The 26673-nt window shown below is 49.8% G+C and overlaps 1 protein-coding gene across 1 annotated transcript in view; it reads right to left on the bottom strand.

Annotated features, from left to right (window-relative positions):
• The window catches only part of OTOF (otoferlin), a 110802-nt gene extending 86636 nt beyond the window's left edge, over nt 1-24166 (bottom strand). Inside the window, exons 1-3 of the mRNA XM_062571252.1 lie at nt 24088-24166; nt 16268-16326; nt 3718-3806 (exon numbers count right to left, since the gene is read on the bottom strand). Of these exons, the coding sequence (XP_062427236.1) occupies nt 3718-3806; nt 16268-16326; nt 24088-24166 (227 nt within the window). The remainder of the gene's footprint in view (nt 1-3717; nt 3807-16267; nt 16327-24087) is intronic.
• Nucleotides 24167-26673: the final 2507 nt, after the last annotated feature.

Genomic DNA, 26673 nt, shown 5'->3' with positions numbered 1-26673 from the left:
GGTACAATAGGGAAATCCGAGAACAACAAAGTATTCAGACAAGGTGAATGGAGAGAGCTGGGCTAACCTGGCAGCCATCCTAGGAAAATCATAGAAAAGCTTGTATGGAATTCAGTGAATAAGCAATTAAAAACTGAAATGTAATCAATGACATTCAAGGTTATTTTATGAGGAGATAGGGCCTGTCAAAACACGTTTGGTTTGCTGCTTTGAAGTCAGTTTTTCTAGTAACTGCATGAAAGGAATATAATCTTGTAAGATGCTTGGTTTAATGCTGTTTGCTATTAATGTTACACAGTAGGAAACAAGAACAGATCAATGGAGAATTCCTAAAAATAGGAGATCAGTTCAGAATCATCTTTGAGTGACAGTGTTATGATGGAATTTTGCTATTAAGCCCATGATTACTACATCTGTGACTGGGATGTAGAAAGAATTTATGTAATCTATAATAAAAATTTCAAGTAATGTGAAGACTTATGGAGCAGTCAGTTGTGAAAGAACTGTGAGGATCTTAAGATGTACCTAAGCCAAACAAAAGGGGCACTCACATGCCAAAAATGCTTTCAGGATCAAGCATTTACACCTCAGGCTAACAGAAAGTGGACTGGACTTCCGCAGAGACGACAGCTCTGTAGAGTGTGCAGGGCACGCAGCACACGAGCCCAGCATGACACTTGGTGAATAAACAGCCAATTGATCCATAGCTGTATAAACGGGGGAGGAATAGAGGAGAACAGTTTTGTCTTCAACCTATAGAGCTGGAGAGAGGTAAGGAAGAACTAGACAGAGGTTTTTAAGAACATGTTGGACAAGCAGTTGCCAGAAATGTTTTAGGTCAGGTTGCTCCTACCCCGAGACACAAAGGCCATCTTGAGAGCCATTCCCTCCTTAATCCCCACAAGTGTCTAAACACCCAAATGTCCCTCAGACTCCAGGATGAGATTTCCCCTGGAGCTTCATGCCATCATGGATGGTGGGCTGTCCTGTCTCTTCATGTCACCTAGCTTAAGGCTGGAGAGCGCCCATGGGAGCTGGAGGAGATGAGGCCTCCCTACTCAAAGGACTAATGAAGCTGAATGAGCAGGAGGAGGGAGAGGGGCTACCTGCCACACCAAGGAGGAAGAAGATAGCTCCAGATGGCAATGAGGAGAGAGCAGATAGGAAAGGTAGCCCCTGGGGAAGGGGGCAACATCAAGGCATCTTCCTGGTGAGCCTGCTTGAAGAAAGCCATTCCTTCAGATACAATAAACCTGCATTAGCTGCTTATACATTACACTACACAGCAGTGACAGTACTCACAGCAAGAAGGAGGCTGCTTGCTCAGACCAAGGGAGTCCAAACTCAAGGGAAGCACTGAAGGAGCAGCCAGCCAAAGAAGTGCCATTGCTGGCATGGATACAATAAAAAATGGCAGGTTCCAGAGGATGGAGATGACCTTAGTCCTCAACAGCTAGCTAGGAAAGGAGTTGAATGTCCCAGGTCTGCATCTGTTCCTCTCAGGTTCCCATCCACCTGTGTGGGCTGCACAGTTTCCAAGGAATCAATTCACACACTGTTTCTTGGACAGTTCATGGCTTCCGAGATCTCCTACTGTATGTGCTCTGGGTGGACATCAGTCATGAACTTGCCACAGCTGCACTATCGCAATGTAAGCACCCATAGCAACCAGTTTGAACACAGCTTGAAGTGACTTGCACTGAGTATGGATCCTATGGCAGAGCAGAAATCTCACCACAAGCCCTGGACCACCCTTGTTGTCTGTATCTGCCATCCATTCCCAACCAAAATTGGTCAGGTGTGCTGAGACCCCTCGGGGAGCTTAGACCCCCCTGTCTTCTTCCTTCCAGATAGCAACCAAGTGAAACACGTTCTTTCAGCTCTGCTTCTGCTACTCAAGCTCCCATTTAAAACACAGGGCAAAGATAGCTAATTCTGGGTAATTTTTATCACATATATTTAGCATTCCCACCCTGCATGCCATCTGTCTGTCTCTTTGCAGCTTCAATTTTTTGGCTCTGAAGTAAGCTTTTGCTGGCAGCGAACATGTTTGTGTGTGTTTGGGAGATGTTCTGGAGACCCTGCTGAACTCCAGCCAGGGAAGACACTGGATTTCAGGGCAAAAATGATTACCATAATTACTCAATACAACAAATTATTACAACAGTGTATATCCCACCTGGGCTCCAGACCCAATGGCTAATGCAATACCCAAACACAAGGAAGAGCCCTTCCCTGGTCCTGAAAGAATTTGTAAAAGAATAGAAAACAGGGTGGAAAGGATTGGGAAGGAGCAGAGAGCCCCAGGTCACACAACTGCTGGGGTGGTGTCCTGCATAGATGCATATACACCTGCTTTTGATGCCAAAAGCTGTGAGTTCGGTCTCCTCTAGCAGCATTTTGCTTTTTGTTTGGCAGAGGCTGAGCTCCTGCCATTTAATGAGTGGTGGTGGCTTTTTAAGTCAGTGAAATGGTCTGTAGTATTGATTTGCAACATAAGTACATGATGTAATTTTGCCTCTTCCATTTTAATCCATATTTTCTATGAGTGCTATCATTGGAGCTACTGATCCCTTTGAACACACATTAGAGTGAATTTCTCCTGTTCACAGGGAACCAGAACTGCAACTACATGTGACCTGGGTTCCCCTCCTTCTACATAGCAATTCTCAAAACTTTTTCCCTCTCCTATTTCTGAGCTCCCTGTGAAGATTTGACTTCTATTTTGGAAACCATTGCTCATGGGAGAAGAAAGATCATGAGATGATTCACAGCCCCACAGCAGAAAAGGCAGCAAACCCCTTCAGTAGAGCCTCTGTCCTAGGTTAGGCTATGAACTGTTAATACAGCCTGCAAACTTTGGAACAAAAGATCTTTTTCTCCTTTCCTGTCTTTAATGTTGAAGGTCTGTAAGAGACCTTGAGTTAGTTGTTTTTGTGAAATGCTCCTGTATTTTTGCAATGACAGTCAGGACAAATACACTGAGGCTAACTGAAGGGACCAAAAAACATTTCCTCTCTCAAGTTCATTACTGATTTGTGGGGAAAACTCAGAAATAAACCTTTGAAATGTTAATAACATTGCACATAATATAGAATTCCTGGCAACTATCAGAATGTTTAGATGAGAAAAACTTAGGATACAAACAGAGTAAGATAAACCAGCAAGCACAGAATTTGCAAAGCTGTGGAACTAAATTTAGGTATCAATTTCCATCTTGATAACAAATCAGAATACTTTTCTCTTAAACACATGCAAATAGTGTTGAATCACATGACAACACCTTTGGAAAATCATAGATTTGGAAAATCATAGATATGGAAGTGACCATGATGAGATTGCTAGCCACTAGCAAATTAACTCAGCGAGGTACATTACTCCAGGGGCATTATATCAGGTGCCCGCACTTACAGTTGGTTTACTGAAGTGTTGAAGATGAAATCTAGTCTATAACTTCAGGCATTTGAGTGTGTAAATTCCCATTTTGCCCTCTATGCCAGGGAATCATAGTTGCTCGAAGACAAAGAGAAAAGATTGGATCTGAGCTTCCCTGCCCTACCCAGAAGACATCACTAATGTATTTCTCACCCTCTGGTCTCCAGACCAAAACAGGGATGTGGCTCCAAAGTGGCACTGGCTCAAAGAGGAGCTCCCCCTTCCAGCTGGAGCAGACTCAGAGTGGGATGTGTGGGAGGGAAGGGAAGACGACGCTCTCACCTGTTGGTGAAGACTTTGCTGTAGTTGAACACTTGGATCTCCAAGATCTCATTCCCGTCGATGTTGCTGGCAACTGGCCAGCGGAAGGTCTGCAGAGAAAGGACAGGATGAAGGTGTTAGGCTTGTGGTGGCAACGGGCACAAACTGAAACACAAGAAGTTCCACTTGAATGTAAGGAAGAACTTGATGGTGAGAGTGACAGAGCCCTGGAAGAGGTTGCCCGGAGAGGCTGTGAAGTCTCCTTCTCTGGAGATATTCAAAACCCTCCTGGATGTGGTCCTGTGCGATGTGCTCTGGGTGACTCTGCTTGAACAGGGGAGATGATCTCCAGAGGTCCCTTCCAACCTCAACTGTTCTGTGATTCTGTTTAAGCTGCTGGAGAGTTGTTGCAAGCTAAGATGAGAGGTCCATAAAAAAATGCTAACTCTCTCTCTGTCCATGGACAGTGAGACTCACTCTAGCCTCTCTCTCTCTGTATATATGTATATATGTTTGTGTGTGTGTTTATATATACATACGCACACATATATATCCCTTTCTTTGGAGGATTTTTTTTTCTCTCTCCAAGCCAAGAAATCAGCCTATCAGTCTAAATCACTGGAACTTCATCCAGTTTTCTGAGTCATGGCTCTCCTGTGGCCTCCTGAAGCTGAGCAAACCCATGATCAAGCTGCTATCAGTGCATCGCACTGAGTGGCTCAGAGCCAGAGGGATGGAAATGCAGCTCCCTAGATGCTGATGTAGCAGGACAGATTCCCTAAGTCAGTCAGAGGAGCGACAGAATTGCATTCAAAGTCTTGAAAGGAAAGTGTTTATGAAGCAACTTCACAGGAAGAAATTTGCGACTCTTCAGAAATACGCCAACACTTGTCTTATAAGATAATCTTTTCCTCTTTATGTTCTTTACAGTGAGTCAAGGAAACAAATGAAAAAAAAATCCTGAAATATAACAGAAAAAAATAGAAATGGACCCACAATAGCAATGTCATTTTGCTTGTCACAAGGAATGGGAACAAGGGCCCTGTACCCAGCAAAGCTGCCGTATACCACATTTGCAGAACAGTGGCTCAGTTAGGGTGCTTCTCAGTAGACACACGAGGGATGGGGTGGCAGGTAGACTGTAGAGACTATCCCAGCGAGGACACTTCTTGGAGCATCCCACAGTCATCTGCTTGCACCACAGTGCTACCCAATGGCTTTATCAACGTGCCACTGACAGCGGCCAGAAGATTAGAAAGGGCGTCCCAGATACACCAGCTCAATGCTGCTGTGACAAGCAGCTGCAACATTTGATCAAGCCCTGCAAATAAGGCCCTTACTCTCCCCAAAATGCTCCGGAGATGAATCAGATGAATCGGGCAGCAGAGTGTCTGACAGCAGGGTCTCAACCTGTCCACACTACAGCCTGGGGCAGACGCCAACTCTGCCGAGCAGGGCAGACTGCCCAAAGCACGTGGTGCCCTCCAGCCCGCCCCTGCTCAGAAGACGGCTCTGGTTACAGGCAACTTTGCAGGGAAGATTTATTGCAAAGGACATGCAATGGGTGTTTGCAAGGGGATGACTGCCACCCTGATGTCCTCTCTGGTGGTCCTCACACCACTGAAATTCCTGGCACGTGAGGAAGGCAAGGCATCTTTACTTCCTCCTGATTCATCCTCCCTCCCACCACCTCACTCCTGATTTTATAGTTACATTTACTTTAACTTCTCCGCTGTGAGGATGAGGCCAGTACGTAATTCAGCCTTTCCTCGTACAACGTGTGCATTGCTCTCTGTTTGTTTCCTCCCACTGTTTGGATGCTCAGTAAACCAGTACTAGCTAGGCTGATAAACAGCACGGTTACACAGGCAGTAATTACAGGATTCATTCAGCAGACGTCTGTTCCCTCCTCCCGTTACCAGCTCATCTCTGGCCTGAGAAGTTGTCGTATCCCAACTATTCAGGGGGTGCGGGTGGACAACCAAAGAACACTGTGCCCAGATAATGGAGTAGATGGTTCAGTACCAGGTACTCTTTCCCTCAACATGCTCTCTTCCTCTATGACCCTCAGAGACTCTGCGGTGAAGTGGACAGATCCCGCCATGGATGATCACAGCAGGAGCCCCTCAGTTTCCACAGTCTTCTAGAAATCAGATTGATCTCCTCTATTATTTGGTGGGATTCAGGAGTGATTGTGGAACTGGAAGTTGGGGTAGCTGGTTCAAAGGAAACATCACTAATAGAAGGTGGCTCTGGTGCACTCCTGAGGGCCAGATACAAACAAAGCTGTCTGACCTTTTAAGGAGTTACCAGAAAGTCTTAGATCTTCTCCAGTAAGCTGACCCCAGGCCTCAGGTGTGGCTACCAGGGTAAGGTGTAGAAATAAAAGTAGGCACCTCTCTCTGTGTTAATGGTTTGTCAGGAAGTAAAATAGGAAACAATGTCACTTTGAAGTGCAGTGGCCTGGAAAGACTGCCAAGTTCCCCACAGAACTGCCTTTCTGAGAGCTTTCAGCTTCAGGAAGCCTGTTCGGGGATGTTGATGTTGCAGCCCATATGCAGCCAGAGAGCAAATGTTGAAGCAACGCGTACCCAGGAGAGCACCTGCTTCTGCAGCGTGGATGGCAGGAGGCTGGGCACCACAGGGGACCAGCAAGGGAAACGTGACGCAGAGGAGCAAGCTCCGATCTGCCGTGCTCTCAGACAATGATGTATTACCCTGGGAACACTTTTGCACTGCTATTTCCTCTTAATTATTTTTGGCCTGGGGCGCACACATGCTTCTCTGCGTGCCCTCACTGCTGTTAGAGGATGTCTCCAGCCCTGGAAAGAGTAGCAGCATTGCCTAGCCAGCTCTACAGCTCCAAAAAGAGATTGTTTCCAGAGATGCTTACATTTGCAGAGCCTCTGGTGCAATTTGCTTAAGACCCTTAAGAGTTTTGGCTAAAATCTTGGCAGATGCAGTATAAGGAATCATTTTCTATTAGCAGAAATGGGGTGCACCTAGGATTCGTGAGGTTGAACCTCAGGAAAGGACTCTGAGATCTGAATTCTGCTGCAGATCCCTTGGATTTGGGTAAATCATTTAGCACAGAGTCCACACCAGATGCCCTCAGTTTTGAGGTTAAGAATCAGGGATGGGATTCCTCTACCTTGACTTAGACACCTACAGGTCACTTACTTAAATCAGAGCCAGTTGTCCTGGTTTTCTGTCACTGGAGAATCTTCTAGCACTTCCAGCATACAAACCAAGTCATGACTCATGCTCTGGGGGCCCACACTGTTTCCAGATAGAGTCTATCTAACCAAGCCTATATGTGCCTCACATCTAAGGAACTGATTTGTGGTACCCACCCTGTTCCCCACTCATTTTTTAGATCCATTTTTCTGTGCTTCTAGCAGTGAACCCCGTAACAATTTCTCTGTTCATGGTTCTCCCTTCGGCTGCTGTGTGCACCTCTCACTGTCGTATGATTTTGAGCTGTTTGGAGATGTGGAAGTGGGATCTTCAGAGTCTGGGCCACGTCTAGCACGTCGTGGGAGTAAGTCTGACAATAGCGAGTGAACCTGACTGCATCAAGGAGGCTGCAAAATAAGAAAACTGATGGAAATGAAAGTCTCTGTACTTATCTCTGAGTTACAATCACCACAGCCACAGCAGCTATAGCAGCAAAAAAAAAGCAACTCAAAGGAACAAGTTTATAGCTGAGTTTTTTTTTTCCCTAAGATAGATGTTTTTATGTTATTTTTTAAGCCTAGAAAGGATTATTAGAGTCACACAGCCTGACCTCTTACAAAACCCAGGTTGTGGGTTTTCATGTTTCATTTGGAGGTTTCTAAAATACAGATGCCTTGAGGCTGAATGAGAATGTGGTTTGCGAAGGGAGAGGAAAAAAGAAGATACCCAGAATGCAAGCAGCAATTAATTATACTTCCAGATAAGTAGCTTCCACAGATGATTATCTTCATAAACATTTGCACTACATTTCTACTTTAAATGCATCAGCTTCAGCAATCTTTCCTTGGCTGTTGTTCAACCTTTGCCCACCAAATTAAGCAGCTACCAAAACTTTTTCATTCAGCGTTTTAGCAGCTCCCTCAGGTTTCATCCCTTGCTGGATGCATGCCGGGAGCTGCCCTTGCGCTGAAGCCACAGCACACCAAGGCAGCGTTATTTGCAACTAATCAGAACAGCATTTTCCCTCAAAGAACCAAAATAATCCGAGTGTGGAGCTGCATCCTTCTTCTAAGGGAAACGTGTGTCTTTGGTGCAGGTCGGAGTAACATGGTGTGAGGACATTTCTGCAACTCGCTGTCTCACTCTGCGCGTGGCTCCGGGCTGGATACACAGTGTGCAACGAGGTGCAAGGCTCAGGCAAAGCGCTGTCCTAAGCCCAGACCACAAACGTCCAGAAGGGAGACCCAGATGGGCTTTGTGCTGAAAGCGCATAGCACTGGCTCTCCGAGAGAGCACATTTTCTCATTGCAAATTCATGTCACTGGTGCCAGGTCAGCCGCAGGTCACCCAAGGACCGGGGCTGCATTCACACATCCTCGTCCCTTTACAAGCAGGTTTTCTTTACTTTTAACATCTCTGCAGGGTGCTGCCCTCCATGTAAGCAATGAAAGAGGGTAAATGTTTGGCGCTGAAATTTTCTTGGTTAATTTATAACAGGCCTTGAGGGACCACTTTCCTAAATCAATTAGAAGCGCCTGTGCTGAAGTGAAATACCACGTGGCATTTCATGCGGCCTGAGAAGCTAGCACAAGCCAGCACGCCTGTACCTACCAAGCAATTCAGCGGCAAAGGCAGCAGAAGCATGCATCATCTCTCAAGCTTGCGTTCAAGCCCCTTTCCACTAAGCCACTAAAATCCACCTACAACAGTGACTGTGATAAATCCCCAAATCTAAAAGTGCTCCCTAAATTTGGCAGGCACTGAAGCTCCTTGTCTGTCCTCTCTGGTGCAGCCTCTCCCGTGGGAGCCGGACCTTTGCGTGGGGCTGCACCACCTGGCTGCTTTTCACTCTATATCCCTAATAATCCGTTATCCATGATAATGCCAGAGGGCTGCTGGGACAGGGAAGTAGGGGATGGCTCAGAGGCAGGCTGGAAGGCTGCTCCTAGAAAGTGTCTTATATCTGTTTAAAAGCTGGCAATGCCATTCTATTTGAGCAAGAGCAGTGGAGTTAGATGGTCAGGTGAAAGCCACAGGCTTTAAATTTATCCAGTGCAGATAGGCAGTCTCGGTGGCCCACAGTGTCCCCAACCATGGAGAAAAACACTCCACGCATGACAGCAAGGCAGGGCCAATTTCTGCTTCCCACGAGCCAAGCAATGCAGAAGTGCCCCACACACCTGGAGGGGTAAAACAGAAACCTGGAAGCTGTATTTGCACCAGCTATCCCAGTTGAACCCACCACCATAAAATAGATGCAAGTGGGAGCCTGGAAGGGATGTAAACCCTCATGCTCCAGGACACATGCCGACTTCTAACCACCACGGTCAGGAGGAAAGTATCCTTGGAGGACAGCTATCCCAGAGGTTCCCTTCAGGGCCAGTCCAGCTGTGTGCCACGTGGGAGAGAGGGAAGGACAGGGCTGCACAGCTGGAGTAGCATCATGTGGATCCCCAGTGATGCGAAGTGGCGCTGGTGCTCGTGGGGACAGAAAGAGATAGCAGCAGATAGGTGAACACGGCTGATCTGATCCTGCTTAATAACTACCAAGTTCTCGGGGAATGAAGCTTTGCACAACTAAAGACCACTTCCATTCCCCTACCCAGCACGATCTTGCTATTCCTTGTTTTCCCTGTTCTGTCCAGCTGCAGCCAGACTGTCTCTGAGCCATTGCAGGCTGGCAGCAGTGCAAAGCTGCCAGTATTATATACCTTGTCCTTCTCAGCTGAGCCCGAAAGCTCATCCAGGAAGCAGAGAGCGACTCTCCTCCCTTCCTCCTTGGCATATCTGGAGTGCCTTGTAAACTACCTGGTAATCTAAACGGAAGAAGAGCTAGTCCTTGGAGAGGAGAAACGCAAACAGTCCCCCCCCTGGATTCCATCACATTTAATTTCTTCTGCAGTGAGGGAGCTGCAAATTAACAACTCGCAGCTGCTGACCAGCTCAAGGCCTAACGTCAGCGAGCAGAGACCTCCCGCTGCAGAAGTGCGAGGCGAGGACGTTCACTAGCCCATCCCAGGGGCCCGTCAGGGGCTGCTACCCGGGGGCAGCCGCCCTCCTGAAAGCGCCAGTGCGGGGGACGTGGCGCAGCAGGGACAGCTCTGCTGTTAGAGCAGCCTCCGGGCTGCCCTTGCGCCAGCCCCTGGGTGGGACACGCAGGGAACCATCCGTGCACCAGGGGGTCCGTGCAAAGGTAGCAGACTCTAAGGCTGGCCCCTTCCTAGCACCAAGGCTGTTTGCAAACACATCTCCTTCGAGCCCACTGCAGGGAATGGGCAGGGACGGCTCCGAGGAGCAGAGGAAGGGCGGGGGGCAAGCAAGTGCAAGGGGCACCCCGAACGCTGGCATCACTTGCTGCAGCCCGCAGCAGAGCCCTCCGCCCCGTCTCGCTGCCCTCAACCCTGCTCGCTCCCTCCAGCCCGTTTCTGGCTGAGTTGAGAGCAAGCAGCGCTCAGCCCTGGCTCGGCACCATCCTGACCACCTCCGGGATACTCGCCCTGCTCCCTCCCCATCACCAACGCGCGGCAGGAGCACATCCGTCACCGTGGCATTGCTCGGCACTCGGGCTGCTCCCAATAGCTCCCTTCCTTTCATTTCCCTTCTTCCTTCCCTTGCTGGTTGGCTATTAATTCTCCTTACTGGTTTTATTGTTAAAAGCTGTATTAAAAGTCCGTGGAAAGCTAAGCAATTGATGTCAGCTGGGTCAATTTATCTGATTTATTAACAAAGGGAAAAAAAAAGATAGAAACACAGAAATGCCCTTGCAGAATACAGAAGCCAGACACTTCCCAGCGAGGCTGTTTTCAAGCGAACTGAGAAAGGGCATCTTTGACAGGTGATGTCTCCCCTTTTATAGCTGCTGGGTGTTTGCAGCACCTAGGAGCCTTCGCTGGACGCACATCCTGACACCACCCCTCTCCCCTGGCTTTCCAAGTCACGCAGGTGTCTTTCCAAGACATCACATCTCCTGGTCACGGGAAGAATCAACACAGGGCTACATTTAAGACTACATGAGACATAGCCATGGGCTTAACTGGCTATCTAAGTCCAGCACCATTACTAGACTTCTCTTTTCCTTCAGCAATGCTTCCTCCTATGGTCGTGGGAGAGCACCAGGACAAAGCCCTCAGAAGAGGAACCATTTGGGAGGCGCACAGGACACGACACAACTGTTCCTGATTACATAAAATAGAGCTAAAGAGCTGCATCTACCCTCAGGAATAGCCAGCAGCTTATCTTCGCCAAGCTCTGGAGAAGCACAGGTTTTGCATAATTCATTAAGCAATGAATAAAAAATAATTGCAAAAGAAAAAAAAAAGAATGAAACTAAATAAATAGAAATCATCGGGGCAACCCAAATTCAGCCTGCTAGCACGTTCTCATGAATGTTAAGTAGTGGCAGGGAAGGCTGACGTCCTTGTTAACTCTATCGAAAAAAAAGCTTCTGGCTTCAGATGAACCTAATAATTTTCTGGTTGTCCCTAGCTCCGAGACAAGGCAGGGACCTTCCTCTTCTTCCTCACCCTGCTTCATGTCCCCTCTCAGAACCATTTTGCTCAGCTGCAAAAGCCTCCCCCAGAAAGGGGCTAAGAAAACCTCCCATCGTACCACCTCCCCATCCTGACACAAGGTCACCATTTCACCCCACTGAGGGGAAAGCCGGGGGAGACGGGGACATTTCTGAGGTTCCTGGTTCACACGCGATCGGTGCACCAAGGAGCCGCCTGAGCACTACGAGAGCGCACAGATAACTGAAGAGTAATGTGAAATAATACCCCACCTCTCTCACGTGGCCGACACCAAATCATTGCAATATTCCAGGAGAACTGGAAAGTTAAAGAGGGACTAAAACCGCGAGTGTTTCTGGTAATGCATCAGGCTCTGCAGAGGGGGAGTGCGAGCCGGGCGGATTTGCTGGAGGGCAGGCAGACCCTCACCACGCAGCGCCCCGAAGCTGAGGCCGTACCATCTCCAGGGTGCAGCTGGGGCCATGGTGCAGCATCCCGGCTCTCCGGAGCCCCCGTGGCTGGCAGACTGCCTCACTGCAGCCCGACACCACCACCCTTAACCTGCCATGCATCTCTCCACAGTGCCAGGAGCCTCCTGCCCCGGAGGCAAGAAACTTGTCCCATTTGCATCTGAGCTGAAATTTTTGCCTCCTGTGCACTCAGGCAACTCACCCTGGTAGCAGCCTAGCTGCTGAAATCACCCTCCAAGGTTTTTGTCGCTGATAAGATGCAGTAGGCATCACAGGTGGTCCCCTTTGCCTAGCAGTTAATGGCAAAAAATCATAGCGGCTGGCTCACGGAGCAGTCACATCTCCACGGGTGAGCTGACGCCCGCACACTGCTCAGCGCGTGCTGCTCCAGCCGGCGGCCACTGCCCATCTGGAAGAGAGCGTGTCAATTTTTGCACCACAGACATTGCAGCCCACGTGCACCCATCCCGTCACTGCGCGGGGCAACGCGTGGGGCTGAGCCTCACGGAGGGCACGGTGCCTTCCTCCTCGCGGTGCTCCCCGCCGGCCCTGCTCCTGGCTCGGCATCCGAGGTGTTACACAAACCTCCTCTGCGTAAAATCTTACATAACCGTCTCCCCCTGCAGCGCCAGCTGCGGAGTAAGGGCCAGGAAGGCTGCTAGGCTCAAGCCGTCCACGCCACGTATCGGCGGCTTCCTTCAGCTTCCCCAGCAGCAAGGACTCGCCACCTCCCTGCCAGGATATTGCTAATTGCTCTGCTTGGATGTGAGCATATGCAAAGGACAGGACATGCCCCTTCTGCCTCTCCCCTGAGGTTACGTGCCAAGCATGGTGACTGCTGCCAGTAAAACTTGCCAGCTGGACTTGTCGTCAGTGGCACGATGATTTGCCGTGTGTGTACACAACCCAAACAGAAGTATCTGCTTTCCCGGACAGCCCTGTCAGCTAATTACTTCAGGCAACGCAAGATACATTTACTACTTCATGACAGATTTCCTGTCACTCCAGTGTCCACACTTCTGTCGTGACGGTTGCATCAGGGAATCCTCCAGTGGCACAATATAGCGAGAGATTTAACAGAGGAAGAGGAAACTGCAACTCTAGGGCTGCAACTCTAACATTTTTGTCATGGCTTGCGCTCTATGCTACATGGTAAGAGGGATGCACCCCAGCAAGCACCAGCCTGTTCGTCCTGAGGACAGCTCTGCCCAGCCCCAGCTGTCAGCTGTGCTCTGGCAGGGACCCCCGCTCAGCTCTGAGAGTGTGGCAGGGTTACACCAGTGGTATCACTGCTCTTGTAGAGCTCCGAGCAGCTTACAGAGCAGGGCAAGGAGCAGCATCCCTGTTTCAGCACACACAGAATTGCAGGTCCGGCTGAATTCCCAGCCAGCCACCAGCAGAGCTCAGAAGGTGGATCTGGGAATGTAGGTTTGCCTCTCCCTCCAAACTGCAGTAAAGTAGATCTCATTGGTAATTCCCTGCCTTTTCTCCTGCCCAAAGGAAATGTTTTCGATATTGCCATTAGAACTCAACAAACTACCTTGTTTGGGGCCGGGTGGACAGTATGGTGGCACGGATGCTGTAGCAGAAGCTATATGTCTGATGTAGCATTAGGCATATGTTTAAGCAACTGAATGCTTTATGGAGCAACTATGTCCACCTGGACATTCACGCGTTTGGCAAGTCCGAAGCCCTGCAGTAAGTGACTTCTAGGGGCAGTGTCCACACTGCACACCAACTGTGTGGTCTGATGCAGTCTCTGTCTGCACTGGATGTTGTCCTTGGTTCCTGGCCAACCTCGTAACCATGTTGAAGTTTCCTCTTGGGTGGAGCTAAGCGGTTTGTGGAGCAAAGCAGGCTATTTCCAAGGCAGACAAGAAGGGATCTGGGGGAAACCTAACTGCTGCTGATGCATCACTCATCACCCAGCACAAGGAGACAAGAAGAGCCCAAGCTTGGTCCAGGCATACAGGGTTGTTCCAGATCAACTTGTCTCTCTCTGCTGCAATTCACTGTGTAGATACTACCAGCCCGATTTTAACCCGGTTTGCAGCAAGGCACTCAAGCTGGGAACTGTTAAAATCATGACAGATATGGGAACAGTGCGAGACACCCCCACACACGCAGTAAGAGGCACTAGACAAAAATACGATGCACACTGTAGAGTCCTAGTATACCCCTGCGGTTCAAGGCTTTCTTATAACTGTTCTCCTTTATCTCTGCAGCCTCTGTCTTCATGAGGTACATCGCTTTCCTTCCTCTCCTGCACACTATCTGTGACCACAAGTGGCTCACATCTTGGCTGGGATGCTCCCAGATCGTTGTGAAGCACCAAGCACTCAGAGCAATCTGCATCTAGTATCCCATGACAGCAACAAGCCTGAAACTGTGAGCTGAACGGGTGCTTCCCCTGCCTCCAGCCCTTCAGCACAGGGCAGGGAAGGATCTCTATATTGAAAGCAAAGCGAGTTTTGAGACAAAAGCAGCTCTAATAGTGCGTATCTGTCATTATTATTCAAGTTAATTATTATATTAACAAATTACCCTATGAACCTCTATAAAAGTTTGCATCCCATTAACACAAGCAGCTTCTCCATGGCTGACTCTGCTTTGTAGGAGATGGTTGGAGACCCTCCTCCAGTTAGGACATTGCTATGCATCCTTAATCCCGTGCAACCCTGAAAGCAGCAGAAGGGGAGTCAACGCTGCTGTCCTGGGCTCTCCCTTCCCTTTATCCTCCCTGGCAATTTAGGAGAGTGCAAGAAGATTAAGATTTTCCCCTAAAACTGCAGGAAAGGGCTATTCTAAATGGTTGAGCATGTTATCTTATGATTGGACCTGCTCTCTAGACTGAGTCAAAAGGGTCTCTGGACACACAGCCCACCTCCATCTGTAATTTGAAGGTCAGTGTATTACCTGGTTTTGTAGCAGGGCTCAGAAGCCACGGATCCACTCTGCAAACCTTGCCCTAGAGAAGAGGGGTTTGCTCTGGACTGGCCTGGCACAGCTCCACCACTGTTAATCGGCCAATTCTCCCCACCTAGGGTGGGAATGGGGTTGGACCACACTGTACTGGACCACCAAGAGGGGCCAAGGGAGTTGGGCATGCTTCTAGTTGCACAAGATGGGAACACCACGGGATTTATTGCCCCACAAAAATACCCCCCTCCTGGAACCAGGATGAAAGCTTATTTTCTTAAGCGGAAAAGATTTAGAAAGGGATAAAGAGTTTAAAGATCTCAATATTCTCTATAGCCTCCTGTATTCTCCAGCCCCTGGGAGCAGGTTATCTTCTCTGAGCAACACAAAACAATCAAAGGAAACATTCGTTCTCTTTTGAATACGTATTTCCATTTTGAATGTTACTTCCCAGCAGCATCACTATTCCCTGCTTGTGTGGGTGACCTTATTTCAATCTTCTCAGAATATTTTCAAGATAACTGCTGAAGACAAAGCTGCATTTCAGAACCACACAGAACCTGGGTTTTAATTCTTTCTTCTCTTCCTTGGCAAGCCCAAAGCCGAGAGCTGAAAGCCAATACATCTTCCCGTTTGCACCAAAAGAGTGAACAAACTGGCTTGTTACCTGGTGTGATTTGAGGAATGCATTCGGGGTCGGGGCAGGGCAGGGGGAAGCTGTCGAGTTGTTTGTGAATACATGAGGAACAAGGAATTTGTGACAAGGATCTGAGCTCAGGAGTTCCTCCCTTTTGTGCAAGGAAAGCGAGAGCCACAAGTCCAGCAGTATTTGCCCGGTGGATACGAGCATTTTTTTCCCCTGAAACTTCAGTGCAAACAAATGCCTTTCTCTCTCTCTCTCTCTTTTTTTTTTTTTTTTTTAATTAGTTATTTCCCAAATGCATCCTCCCTGTTTGTGCTGGGACATAATAATGCTGTGGTGGAGGGGAAAGGCAGACGCAAACCTACATCAAGCTGCTAAGAGCATGGCAGGATTTTATCCCATGGGGAACGAGGGGGCTGTAGGTCCTGATTAGCTCAGCTCTTCCCATGCTGGGAGCATCCCGCAGCCTCAGCCAGGCCACCACCCTTATGGTCCCCCCCCTCAGGCGACCTGTTTGGTATCTGCATGGGGAAACCCTGGAGCAGAAAAAGAAAAGATGCCAACACATTCAGATTTGAGTTCTTCACCTATAACTGCTTTTCCCTCTGTCTCTGATAGCAGCTGTTGCTGCCTTGGGAATCCCTTCTCCCCTCCAGGCACCGGAGTGAACAGTGAAACTAGCTCAGCATCTCTGCCTAGCATTACTCCAATGTGGTGGCACTGCCGTGTTGTTGTAAGAGGAGACCTACCCTGAGGAGGGTGTTAAAATCTGAGGATGGATGTGCCTGGACAGGAGAGCTCTGAAAAACAAACTGTAAGTGCAAGATAGACCACAAGGAAAAGATATTTCTTACCTCATCAAATCTGGCCTCATCCTCACAGTTTTCAAGCACTCGGGTGTAGAAGGACAGCCCTGGAGAGAGGAGAGGAGAAAGATGTTGGTTAGACCAAGGCAAGAAGGCAGCAAGCCTGGGAGACGTGGGCAGGAGCTGGCATGAACCCAACAGCAGCACCAACGTGTGAGGGCAGGAACTGACCGGGCTGGGGAGAACGAGCTGGTGACGGTGTACGAGCACGACAGCGACACGCATGTGTATGATCACCTACGTGCGAGCAGGCGTGTGGGCAGAGAGGACACACGGCACACCAGCAGGTGAACCCAGCTTCACTAGAGGTGGAAATTCAAGAGCAGATTTTGCCCCACTCATTGTGAATGTGAAATAAGATAAACTGAGGCAGTTTAGTTCCAAATGGGAGAGCCCACACTGGCACTAAACACATTAACCTGCTTCAAGAGCTAGTTGAAAAGGATTTTCTGGAGTGGCCCTAGTCAAGCCTTGCGGTGAGTACTGCAGAGCAGATGAAACACAGCAAGCCCCTGGATCTGGATCACAGCAGTTTCTGCCATGGCTTTTACACTGGTCTAAGGTGGGGACTTCAGACTTAGGGATGCTTGGATGCAAGTCCGCACCCCCTCAGAGTGTGCCCAAAACCCAAGGATTTGATTTAGGACCATCTGCCCCAGCAAAAATGCCACCGCTCCTGCACAGAGCAGGAGATTTGTACATTTGAGTCTGATTGTACAGACACAGCCAACCTGCTTGCCCTTGCTTGCAGTGTCCTTGGAGATCTCTCCTGCCCCAAAGTCCCACCGACCTGATCTACCAGGCACTTCCCAGTTGGGGCCCAGACAGGTGGATGGAAGACCGACTCGTAGGGTTCACACTGCAGGTAGTCCATGGCCTCTTCCTCACCATGTGAGCCCAGCCCACAGCTGTAGACACGACCACTTCATGACCAGCAGCTGGATGCTCATAGTAGAGCTTGCTCAGAGGGGGTAGGCATCAGAGGCTATGTCCAGGACGGTTAACAAAAACGCAAGGGCTGGCTATGTTCAAGCAGAAGCTCTCCCTTTCCAGCTGGGACACATCCAAACTGCCCCAGGGATGCCCTGTCCAGGGCTAACCCTGCCTGGGGAAGGGTTGGGGCCAGGTGCATTGGCCTGGGTTATGCCACGGCCCCAGAGGCACACTCTTTGTGGGGAGCCAGGTTGGACCTCAAAAGCACATCATCACCTGGGAGAGGGCACAAGGCGAGAGGAGGAACACCTAGATGTTGCTGCAATGGAGGGGAGCTCCTTGGAGAAGAGAGGCAAGTGTTTTTAATAGATCAAAAGTTGCCTTGTGCTGTTGGCTGCTATCAGCAGGATAATCCTTTGCTCTCCCCTCTGCCCTGAGTCAATATCTCTAGTTAATATCCACTTCATAACACTGCAGAAGGAAAAGTTATAAAAATGCTAATACCTAGACACTGAATCAAAACGAAGCCTCTGGTTCCAGAAAGTCTCCTGGGTTACTAAAAACATCTCTGTTTCCAGCAGGGACAGCCTACGCATGGGGGAATCTGGTCTGGGTCCAGAACTGCAGACAACCTCCAAAGCGGATGTCAGGGTACCCCATACTACTGTGGGGTCAATATTTCCCTTATTTATTTATTTTTTTTAAACCAGGTGTTGAGATAGTCTAGTGACATGTTCCTCTGCAGGTAAGGCTGCATCCCTGCAGCTCATCCCGTGTTGACTTAATTGTTACAAAAGGGCAATGGAAAGCCAAAAAATCTTTTTTTTTTCAGGTGCTGACAGACAGCCTGATGTCTGTAGCAGCAGAGAAAAACACCAGACTAGCGGAAAGGAAACCCAGAACCTGCCCTGTGCATCCCAAACCACCTTTGCAGGTCCCTGCTGGGAACTATTTCAGCATTTTGCCAGCGGGGAAGCAGGCAGGAGCTGGAACTCGCTCCTCCATTGGGATGCAGCCACCTCCTAATACACACAGTGCCTGGCACTGTATCCACCAGCTGGAACCCTTTCATCTTTACCCCAGGGTCTAAACATGCAGCTGAAGTTGCAGAGATGCAGCAAGATACGGGACCAAATGGAAGAGGAGACGTGCACAGATCAGAAGAAGTGAATCAGTTTTACGTGAACATGTAAGAAGCAGTAGCTTGGAAAAGATACTCTAGGGGGGACAATCATCCACCATCTGACCTGTTTCTCCTGAAAGCATGTGTTTTGTCAAGTGACTATGGTAGGAACCCCAACCTCATGTTCTTCTAGTCTAGCTGAGTATAATGGTAATTGCTTCATTAAATAATATCATTATCCAGTGGTGTCCAGCGGTGCCCGGGGGTGGTGGCTCTGTGAGTGATCTCTCTCATTTACAGGCAGCTAATCCAGAGAGTAAACCTTGCTAAGGAGCTCTTTTATAACTCCATCCATGATCAATTAGCTGACAGACAGTCTAATTACACCAGAGCTGTTCAGGTCCCCTCCTCCCACAAATGCAATTATGCTGATCTGAGAGTGAGAACCCTGCTGCAGGCAAGAGCATCTCCCAGGACAGGGGCAAGTTCTTGCATTAGGCTGACCACCAGGATATTGAACCACTGGGTGCACCAGCCCCATTTGCAGCCCAGAGGTGTCTAGTTTGGGAGGAGAGATGTCCCGTAGTTATAAGGCATCTTGGTATCGGGGGTGCAGTGGGGCTCACTGCAGGGGCAGCTGCGACAGGCATTTGCAGGGTGCTAGGTGCTTTAATCCCATGCAAAACTTGTGCAAACCCCGTACATCCTTATGCTGGCTGGGAGGTGGTAAGGAGCAGACACAAACCTCATAGGCAAGCTAAAGAAAATTTGTAGATTTGCACCCCAGATCTTCCCACTCCCTTCATGCCTGCTTGTTCTCCCACCCTGGACATTTTTATAGTCTTCCTGCTGAAGCTAACCTGAAAAGTAACTCTTTGCTGAAACTCCTAAATTCACTCATAGGTGAGTTCTACTTGCAGAGTAAAGAAGCAGAGAGCTGGAAAGTTGCAATGGCAACTGATCTGGGGCTTTTGAGGCCCATTTCAAGCAACTGGAGCATGCACAGGGCAGCTACTGTAGTGTGATCGATGCTTTACAAGTCACTGAAATAATAATAAAAAAAAATCCCCAAATCTCTTAAGAATAATTGAGAGGGTCAAAAAGGCAAGTGAACCTGTAGGTTTACACACCCTCCATTTCCCCAGGGAAAGGCTGTTCCCAGCACTGTGTCTCCTGGGAGTTTGGCAAGTCAAGTGGTCTATGCCATCATGAGAAATTGATCCCTGCTGTTTAGGGGTGGGATCAAATTTTGGCCACTCTTACGGTGTTGGGGAAAAACCCATATCACCAATCCACTTCCAGATTTGGAGCTGGAAAACTCCACAAGTCTTCCTGGCTTCTGCAATGGGTTCAGCAGGAAATGGTGAGCAAGAACCTGTGCCTATCTGTGCCTCAGTTTCTCGTATTTGCAACATTCAAATACTGATGTTCAGTGATGCTTCATACTGGCTCACGGGATTACAGGGATCCCTGGAAGAAGAAGAACAATGTTATTTTATACTCAGCCTACACTTTAATCAATCTCAGCCCTGCACTCCTAAATGAGTCTTTTCTCAGGAACAACCATTTTAAAAGAGGTGTGATTTATTAATCTCCTACTTGAGTTGAAGTCAAACAGCATTTCAGAGCACTGCCCCCTGCAAAAACACACACTGAAGCCTGTCATGCCAGAGCCACTTTAGCTTTGTGCAGTAACAGATCCTCTGAGCTGAATGAGCAAACTCCCACCTGGAAAGCTCTGCTCCAGCCTCCCAGGCTGTGATGCAGGTGGGTAGGAAGAGGGGAAAGGAGAATAACTGGCTGGCAGCATGACTAGCTAAGAGGACAGCACTTTCTGCAGTGCTCACAGGGCTGCGATAACCCTAGGAGAACCAGAATGATCATGAATGTTAGTACAGCACTTCTTGTGTAAATTTTGGAGTCCTCGGGAAAACCTGCAAGTTGATCTTCATTCAGGGATCACAGTTTTGCTTGACCTTCTGGGTGGGATGCGGAGGGTGGTTTAGACAATTGGACATATAAGAGGCAGTACAACTGAGCAGCAGCTTGACAGGCTGGTAGAGGTCACCTCGCTTCAGCTGTGGTATGAAACGTCAAGTCTAAACAAGTCTAAAGCTCCCTCTAGAGTCAATGGAGAAAGGCAGGGACAGCAAAGCCTTGCCCAAGCCACAAAGATGCTGAACGCCCCTGGAAATGCTGCCCTGCCCAAGCACCAAGCACCCACAGCACCGCGAGAACGGTTCATACCTACCGCCAGCAGAAGACTTGGGGAGGAGGGAACAGACCCCATTCCTAGCTCGCAGGATGTGGCTAGGCACCGTCTGGCACAACAGCGTCACGCCTGCACTCTAAACATCCCGAATCATGCTCCAGAAATGCCTGTTTCTTCTATTGATTAAAAAGGGGTCCCAGGGTAGCCACCTCAGATGGAGGCATCTCTCTGGGAGCACGAACAGGGAAGTCCCCTCTTACTCCTGCAGAGTTGGGCAGGGTTTACTGGTCAAGGCCTACCCACGCCAGGCCTGATATTGTCCCAGGTTGGGTGGGCAAGGGCCAGTGCTCAATCATGGCACTGAAATCCTGGCAAACAGAAGCCAGGAAAGCCTTCTGTGAACCAGTTCTCAGAAGTACCAGTTTGGACCTGCTTACGCACACTCAGCCATGGGAGTCACATCCACGAGACACCTCCACATCAGGAAGCATATAAGCCCACCTAAGCCCTCAGGGCTGCCAACTCTTTAGGTTAAAATGATATAGTGAGCCCTAAATACTGACTACCAGGCCTATATATATATATATATATATATATTAAAAAAAAAGACATGTTATTGCAGGTCTCTGAGCTTTTTCCCACCCTGTGCAGCAACATCTGCTTCTGAACTATGGAATCGAGTTGATGCCCTTGGTATTACCTTTCGAAAAAGCTTGCACTACTTTTCCATCCCAGTGTGATACTCTGTTCTTCACCTACAGGGCAGGGTAATGCAGCCACACGCAAGGTCCCATCCTGGATTCGCTCAACTCACGTCGTGTTACCTGACACCGTGGTCTCAGCCCTATCCCACAGCTCAGAACATTGATGTCAGGTGTCCAAAAACTATCCAAAGGATCTGCCCCTGGATTTTGCTCTCCGTAAGACAGAGGCAGAGCATTCTCCACTCCCACCCCCACTTTTGAGACTGTGTGTAAATAGGCTTTGGAGCTGGATATGCTAAATATTAACATGACACTTCAAATTGCTGCTCCATTTACAGGCAATGTTTTCTGTGGTTTCTCTCCCTCAGTCCTTTTGCAGTTTGCTTTGAAATACATCAACCTGCTAGCTGGATTTTACTGTTAAAGCAACACAACAGAATTGCACCAGAGCTGTGTAGCATCCTAGAGTCTGTGGACAGCCCACAGCCAGGCTGGTTACTGGGCTTTGCTGGGCTCATTTCCCCCACAGCGCAGCAGTTTGACTTGGTATCACACACACAGGGTGGCACAAGAAGGAAACAAGAACAAAATCTCAGGATTCAGCCCTACTGGGTCTGGTCACCAGGAGCAGCTGCTTCAGGTGGATTGAACTTGCAGAGGAGAGCAGCATTAGGACTCCCAGTCATGAGAGTGCCTTGGCTGTCCACAAAAAGCAGAGGAAGAGGTGTCCCTGGCTGCATGCAGTGGTGATACCCTCCACATTCACAGCATCCCTCCTTTACACAGCATCTGCTTGAACAGACTCCCAGGAAGGAAATGTATTTCCTACCCCTGACCCAACTGTCCTTGAAGATAGCACCAAATTTCTTTCTGGCAATGAACTGTCCACCAGGAGCCCAGCTCCTCACTGCTCGGGACTAGAGGAAGGAAGCACAGCTGTAAAATTTAGTGACGTCCTGACTGGAGAGAGCACTGCCTGACATGACAGCGTGGGATGATTGAACTGGGGATGGGGTCATGGGGGTCCTGGAGAAATGCCTGGAACCACATGTGGGGTTTGACAAGGGAACTGGCAGGAGCATTAGAGGTTGGAAGAAATGAAACTGTAACAGGGGGAGATAATATTGCAGCAGGAGCATCTCCAAGGCAGGACTGAGGGGTCCCAGTGGAGCTGTTTGACAGACAGCAGAGAAAGGTTTTACACCGGAGCAAGAGGGATGGAGTGGGAGAAGTTTGCACCTGCTTCCACTCTCTGAGACACTACTGGGCCAGGAAGGGCAGAGCTAACCCTGCTGTAGCATCCTGCCAGGTTCTCATCACCACTCATCCCCTGCAGGCACCTGGCTGCATCCCTAGATGCTGCACAGCACGGCTACGAGCATCGGCAGTCCAACAAAGCCAAGAGAGAGCCTTTCAGCCTGGGTGTAATTTTCCATCCAGTTCTTCTAGGCCAGCAGTAACAAGAGTAACCGATCCGTGGTGTTGAGCAGCCAAAGAGCAAAGGGGACTTGGCAGAGGCAGCAAGGCAGATCTTCCTGCTCTAAAGCTGTGGTGCCGTGCTACACATGGCAGGAGACCCTCCAGGAGTGCTAAGCAGTGCAGGGTGCTGGGGTGAACATGCAGACCTCCAGAGATGAGTGGTGTTGCCCATTAGCCAGACCTTATGGTTTCTGGTAAAGACTCTTACCTGAGGATGTCGAGGCAAGGAGCAAAACAGGGAGATTTTGTGTGAGCCTGCAGCTGTGCCGAGCTGGGACTGGAGACCCAGGTCTGCCCTAGGTTCACCTGGAAAACCTGCCATGGCCTTTGGCCCTCCTGCAAATTCACCCTCACTACTGGGTGGGGAAGCAGTGGGGCTGCTCAGGGGAGTTGTCTAGGGCTAGGACTGCTCAAGCCTTCAGTGTTGGCCCAGGGTAACCTCTGTTGCTGATGACATTATTTTAACTGCACCTGCCCTGATGTTGGCAAGCAGGGGCAGAGAAGAGAGGAAGGAGGAATTGTGTTATTTTAATGTCATTAAAGCATTAAAGTAGTTCAGTTGGGGGTGCAGACAAGGTAGTTTCAGGCAGTGCTCGGTGGTCTGGCTCTACGCTAGTGAAAATATCTGTTCTCCTTCTCTCCTGTGCTGTCTCTGAGTGGAGAAGGGATTGCTATTCCTGCTTCCCAGCCCCATGAGCTGTCAAACCATCCCACGTACTCCTGTGCCTGCTGGTGGGCTCCGGCACACAACGCGCGAGCGGAGCCGCTGCCGCACCGTGAGCGCTGTGTGCGTGGTTACACCCGTGGGCAGCCCGTCCCAAGCATCCTTGGCTGTGCGGGGCGTTTGCCGGGTGCTGAGGATGCACCCTACAGACTCTGTGCTCCTTTTGCAGCTTCTCCCGGATGGCTCTGGAGCTGGCAAAGACCAGACCAGAAAAGCAGCAGAAAAGCTGCAGCAGCCTTAGATAAAAAATAATAAATAAAAAAATAAAATAAAACCCATGCATACGCTGGGTCCCTACTCAAGCAAATTTTGTCTCCTGGCCATTGGAGCGACACTTTTGTGGTAGGACAGCTTCAGCACCCAAGTTTCAGCCTCTGACCCTCCTGCAGAGCAATCCCAGTGCCTGTTCCCAGCCCCACTCCCTCCAGCTGGCAGGGAGCAGCCAGGAGGGTTTTACCATGCTGGGACATCGCAGACATTTTCCTGGATAAATCCCCCTCCCCAAAGGCTGCCTGTGGCAGGTAATGTGGGGGGCACAGTGTCCCCGGCCAAGAGGCAGAGGGACCCCAGGGGACCTCGCCGAACCGCCTGCTCCTGCGGCCACCCCGTCCCGTGCCCCCCCCCGCCCGGTACCTCGGAAAGCCGCTTTGGCGATCCGGTCGGCTTTGCCGCGGAGGCCGGAGACGGTGCGGAGCCGCAGCTGCAGGGCCATGGTGCGGCGCGGGGCCGGGGTGCGGTGCGGGGCCGGGATGCGGTGCACGGAGCTGGGATGCTCGCAGCCGGGATGCGGTGCGCGGAGCCGGGATGCGCGGAGCCGCGGTGCCTGCGCGCCCGGGCGCGGAGCCGGGATGCGGCGCGGGGCCGGGATGCGGTGTGCGGAGCCGCGATGTGGTTCCCCCCACCTCCACCCCAGCCCCACTCAATTATTCACCAGCGGCTCCTTCGCGCCCGGCCCGGCTCCGCGCACCGCCCCCGGCCGCAGCCTCGGCGCCGCCCACCTCCCCCCTAGCCCCACTGGGGCCCCGCCGTCCTGGCCCCACTGGGGAGGAGAGCAGTTTGGGAGGGAGCGGGGGGCTGCAGGAGACCCCTCTCCCCACGGTTGCAGAGGGGGGGCCCGTTGGGGAAACTGAGGCAGGGGTTGCCCCCCTCATGTGCCGTGCAGGTAAGGGGAGAGCCCGGCCCAGGTGCTCTGCCCCTTCTCTTCCTCCAACCCACTGAAGTCTTAAAGTGTCCCCCAAGGTGTGATGGTAGCCGGAGCCTCTGCAACAAGATTTCTGCTCTCTCTCCTAGGGAGAGAGGCAGGAGGCTGCCTGGGAGACCTGAGCACAGACCCCACCACTTGGGATCATCAGGAGGGCAGCGAGGTGACAGTGGGTATCCAAGGAGAGAGGTTGTGCTGCCTCCTGCTCAGCCTCATCAGGGCAATGACACCCCCGGGGTCAGCACCCACCCTGGGCACCCAGCCCCTGCCCCCTCCCCACACAAGCTGGAGGTTGGCCTGAGTGAAGTCCCAGGCCCTCTCCAGTCCATGTGGAGCCTTCTGCCCGGTCCTGGCTCTGGGAGCACTCCCCACCCCATGGGGCTGCCAAAGATCCCCTCTTTGGGGGCTAACCCCTCTTCTGGGGGCTCTGCTAACAGCATCTCCTGGGGTCATTCGCACAAGGTGAGTGGGCAGTTATCCACCCCTCTCTAATGCCAGCCAGAGGTGCAGGAAGGAAGATTTAAGAACACCACCACCATGTGCCACCCATTGCTGTGGGTTACCAGATCGTGGTCTTTCAACTGGTCCATTAACAGATTTGGGTTAAAGGAAAGGACACATCTTGCTGGAGCAGGGCTGCATGCAGAAAGGGACCTGGAAATAAAGACAGCACATCAACACACTGTGTGGTTACTTGATCCCAGCTTGGAGGAGATGTTTCTCAAATGCCAGCAGTTGCCTCATTCTGCTGTGCAGTTCATCTGAACTGTGCCTCTGCTTTCTGCTCCATGCTCCCCTTTACAGACCACACTTGCCAAAACCAGGCAGATATTTTAACCCAAACCTCAAAAGGGCTAAATGGGGTTTTAAGATATAAATAATAGCTTCAAAATCCAGACTTTCAGGTTCAGTTTGGTGTGGGCCTTCCCTATAGAACTGTACATGACACTCTTCTTTCCTGAGCCTTAAAACTTGTCCTTCATTTCAAGGAAGATGATTAACACAGATTTTATGGTTTCTACATAAGTCTGGGAAGAAAGAGCATAGCTGTCAGTGCATCTCATGGGCCTACCTGCTCTACACACCTTCCTTTTCCTGCTTGGGCCAGTTCCAAGAAGAGTATGTCTGTGGTGAAGAGTGAACCCAGGAGAGCTTTTGTATCATCAGACAGAGAGAGACAAGGGTGAAACCTTCTTAAATAGATATCTTAGATAGATAATAAAACATGGGAGATGAGGCATCCATTTCCATCTACCACACCAGGGCCTATTAGAGAGCTTGGATTCCTGTCAATCTGCAGCAGAAAAGATCATTATGCTCATTCACAAGTGCCTGTGAGTGAACAAACTTGTGGAGATTAATAAGGAGTGTCACTTCTTATTAAGTTCATAATTATACCCTGGCAGCACTTGCCTGAAGGTGGCAATGCTGTAACACAAAGGGAGAAGGTGGCCATGAAGGTACCAAGCTGCTGGACTCACACTGCTGCTGAGCATAACGTCTGCTGAGATGAGTCTGTCCAACTCTTACTACCAGCATCACAAGCTGCTTTAGTTAGATGCTACAGTTGTGGCCATGTGGAATTCCTCATTCAAAGGCTGCTCATTTTTCTTGTGATCCAGTACAGCAAATTTTCACAATTTTACCTTCCCCAGCTCCACTTCTGCGTAACTCCAGCACCAGCAGCACATCCGGCTTTCAAACTGAGTGAATTACGCCAGTGTTTCTAGGAGTCACTTGCAGAACAGTAAACGCTGCTTTAGAATTGCAAACACAAAGTACAACAGGAAACACCTTCTACATCATGCAGTAAAATTTAAACCCCTTGTTCAACATCAGAAAGTAGATAACTAAGTTAAAAAAAAAAAAAAGGAGGGGGGTGCATTAGCTGAAGATATTCAGTGCCTCAGAAAATAGGACTGCTCATTTAAAGCTGAAATGTGGTTGGATGAGTGACGGTAAGTGACCACTCTGAAGATAGTAGCATATGCTAACAAATCAGGATTATGATTTTATTT

This window comes from Rhea pennata, chromosome 3, assembly GCF_028389875.1.
Source record: "Rhea pennata isolate bPtePen1 chromosome 3, bPtePen1.pri, whole genome shotgun sequence".
NCBI classification, from domain to species: Eukaryota; Metazoa; Chordata; class Aves; order Rheiformes; family Rheidae; genus Rhea; species Rhea pennata.
This window is presented reverse-complemented; position numbering and strand designations above follow the sequence as displayed.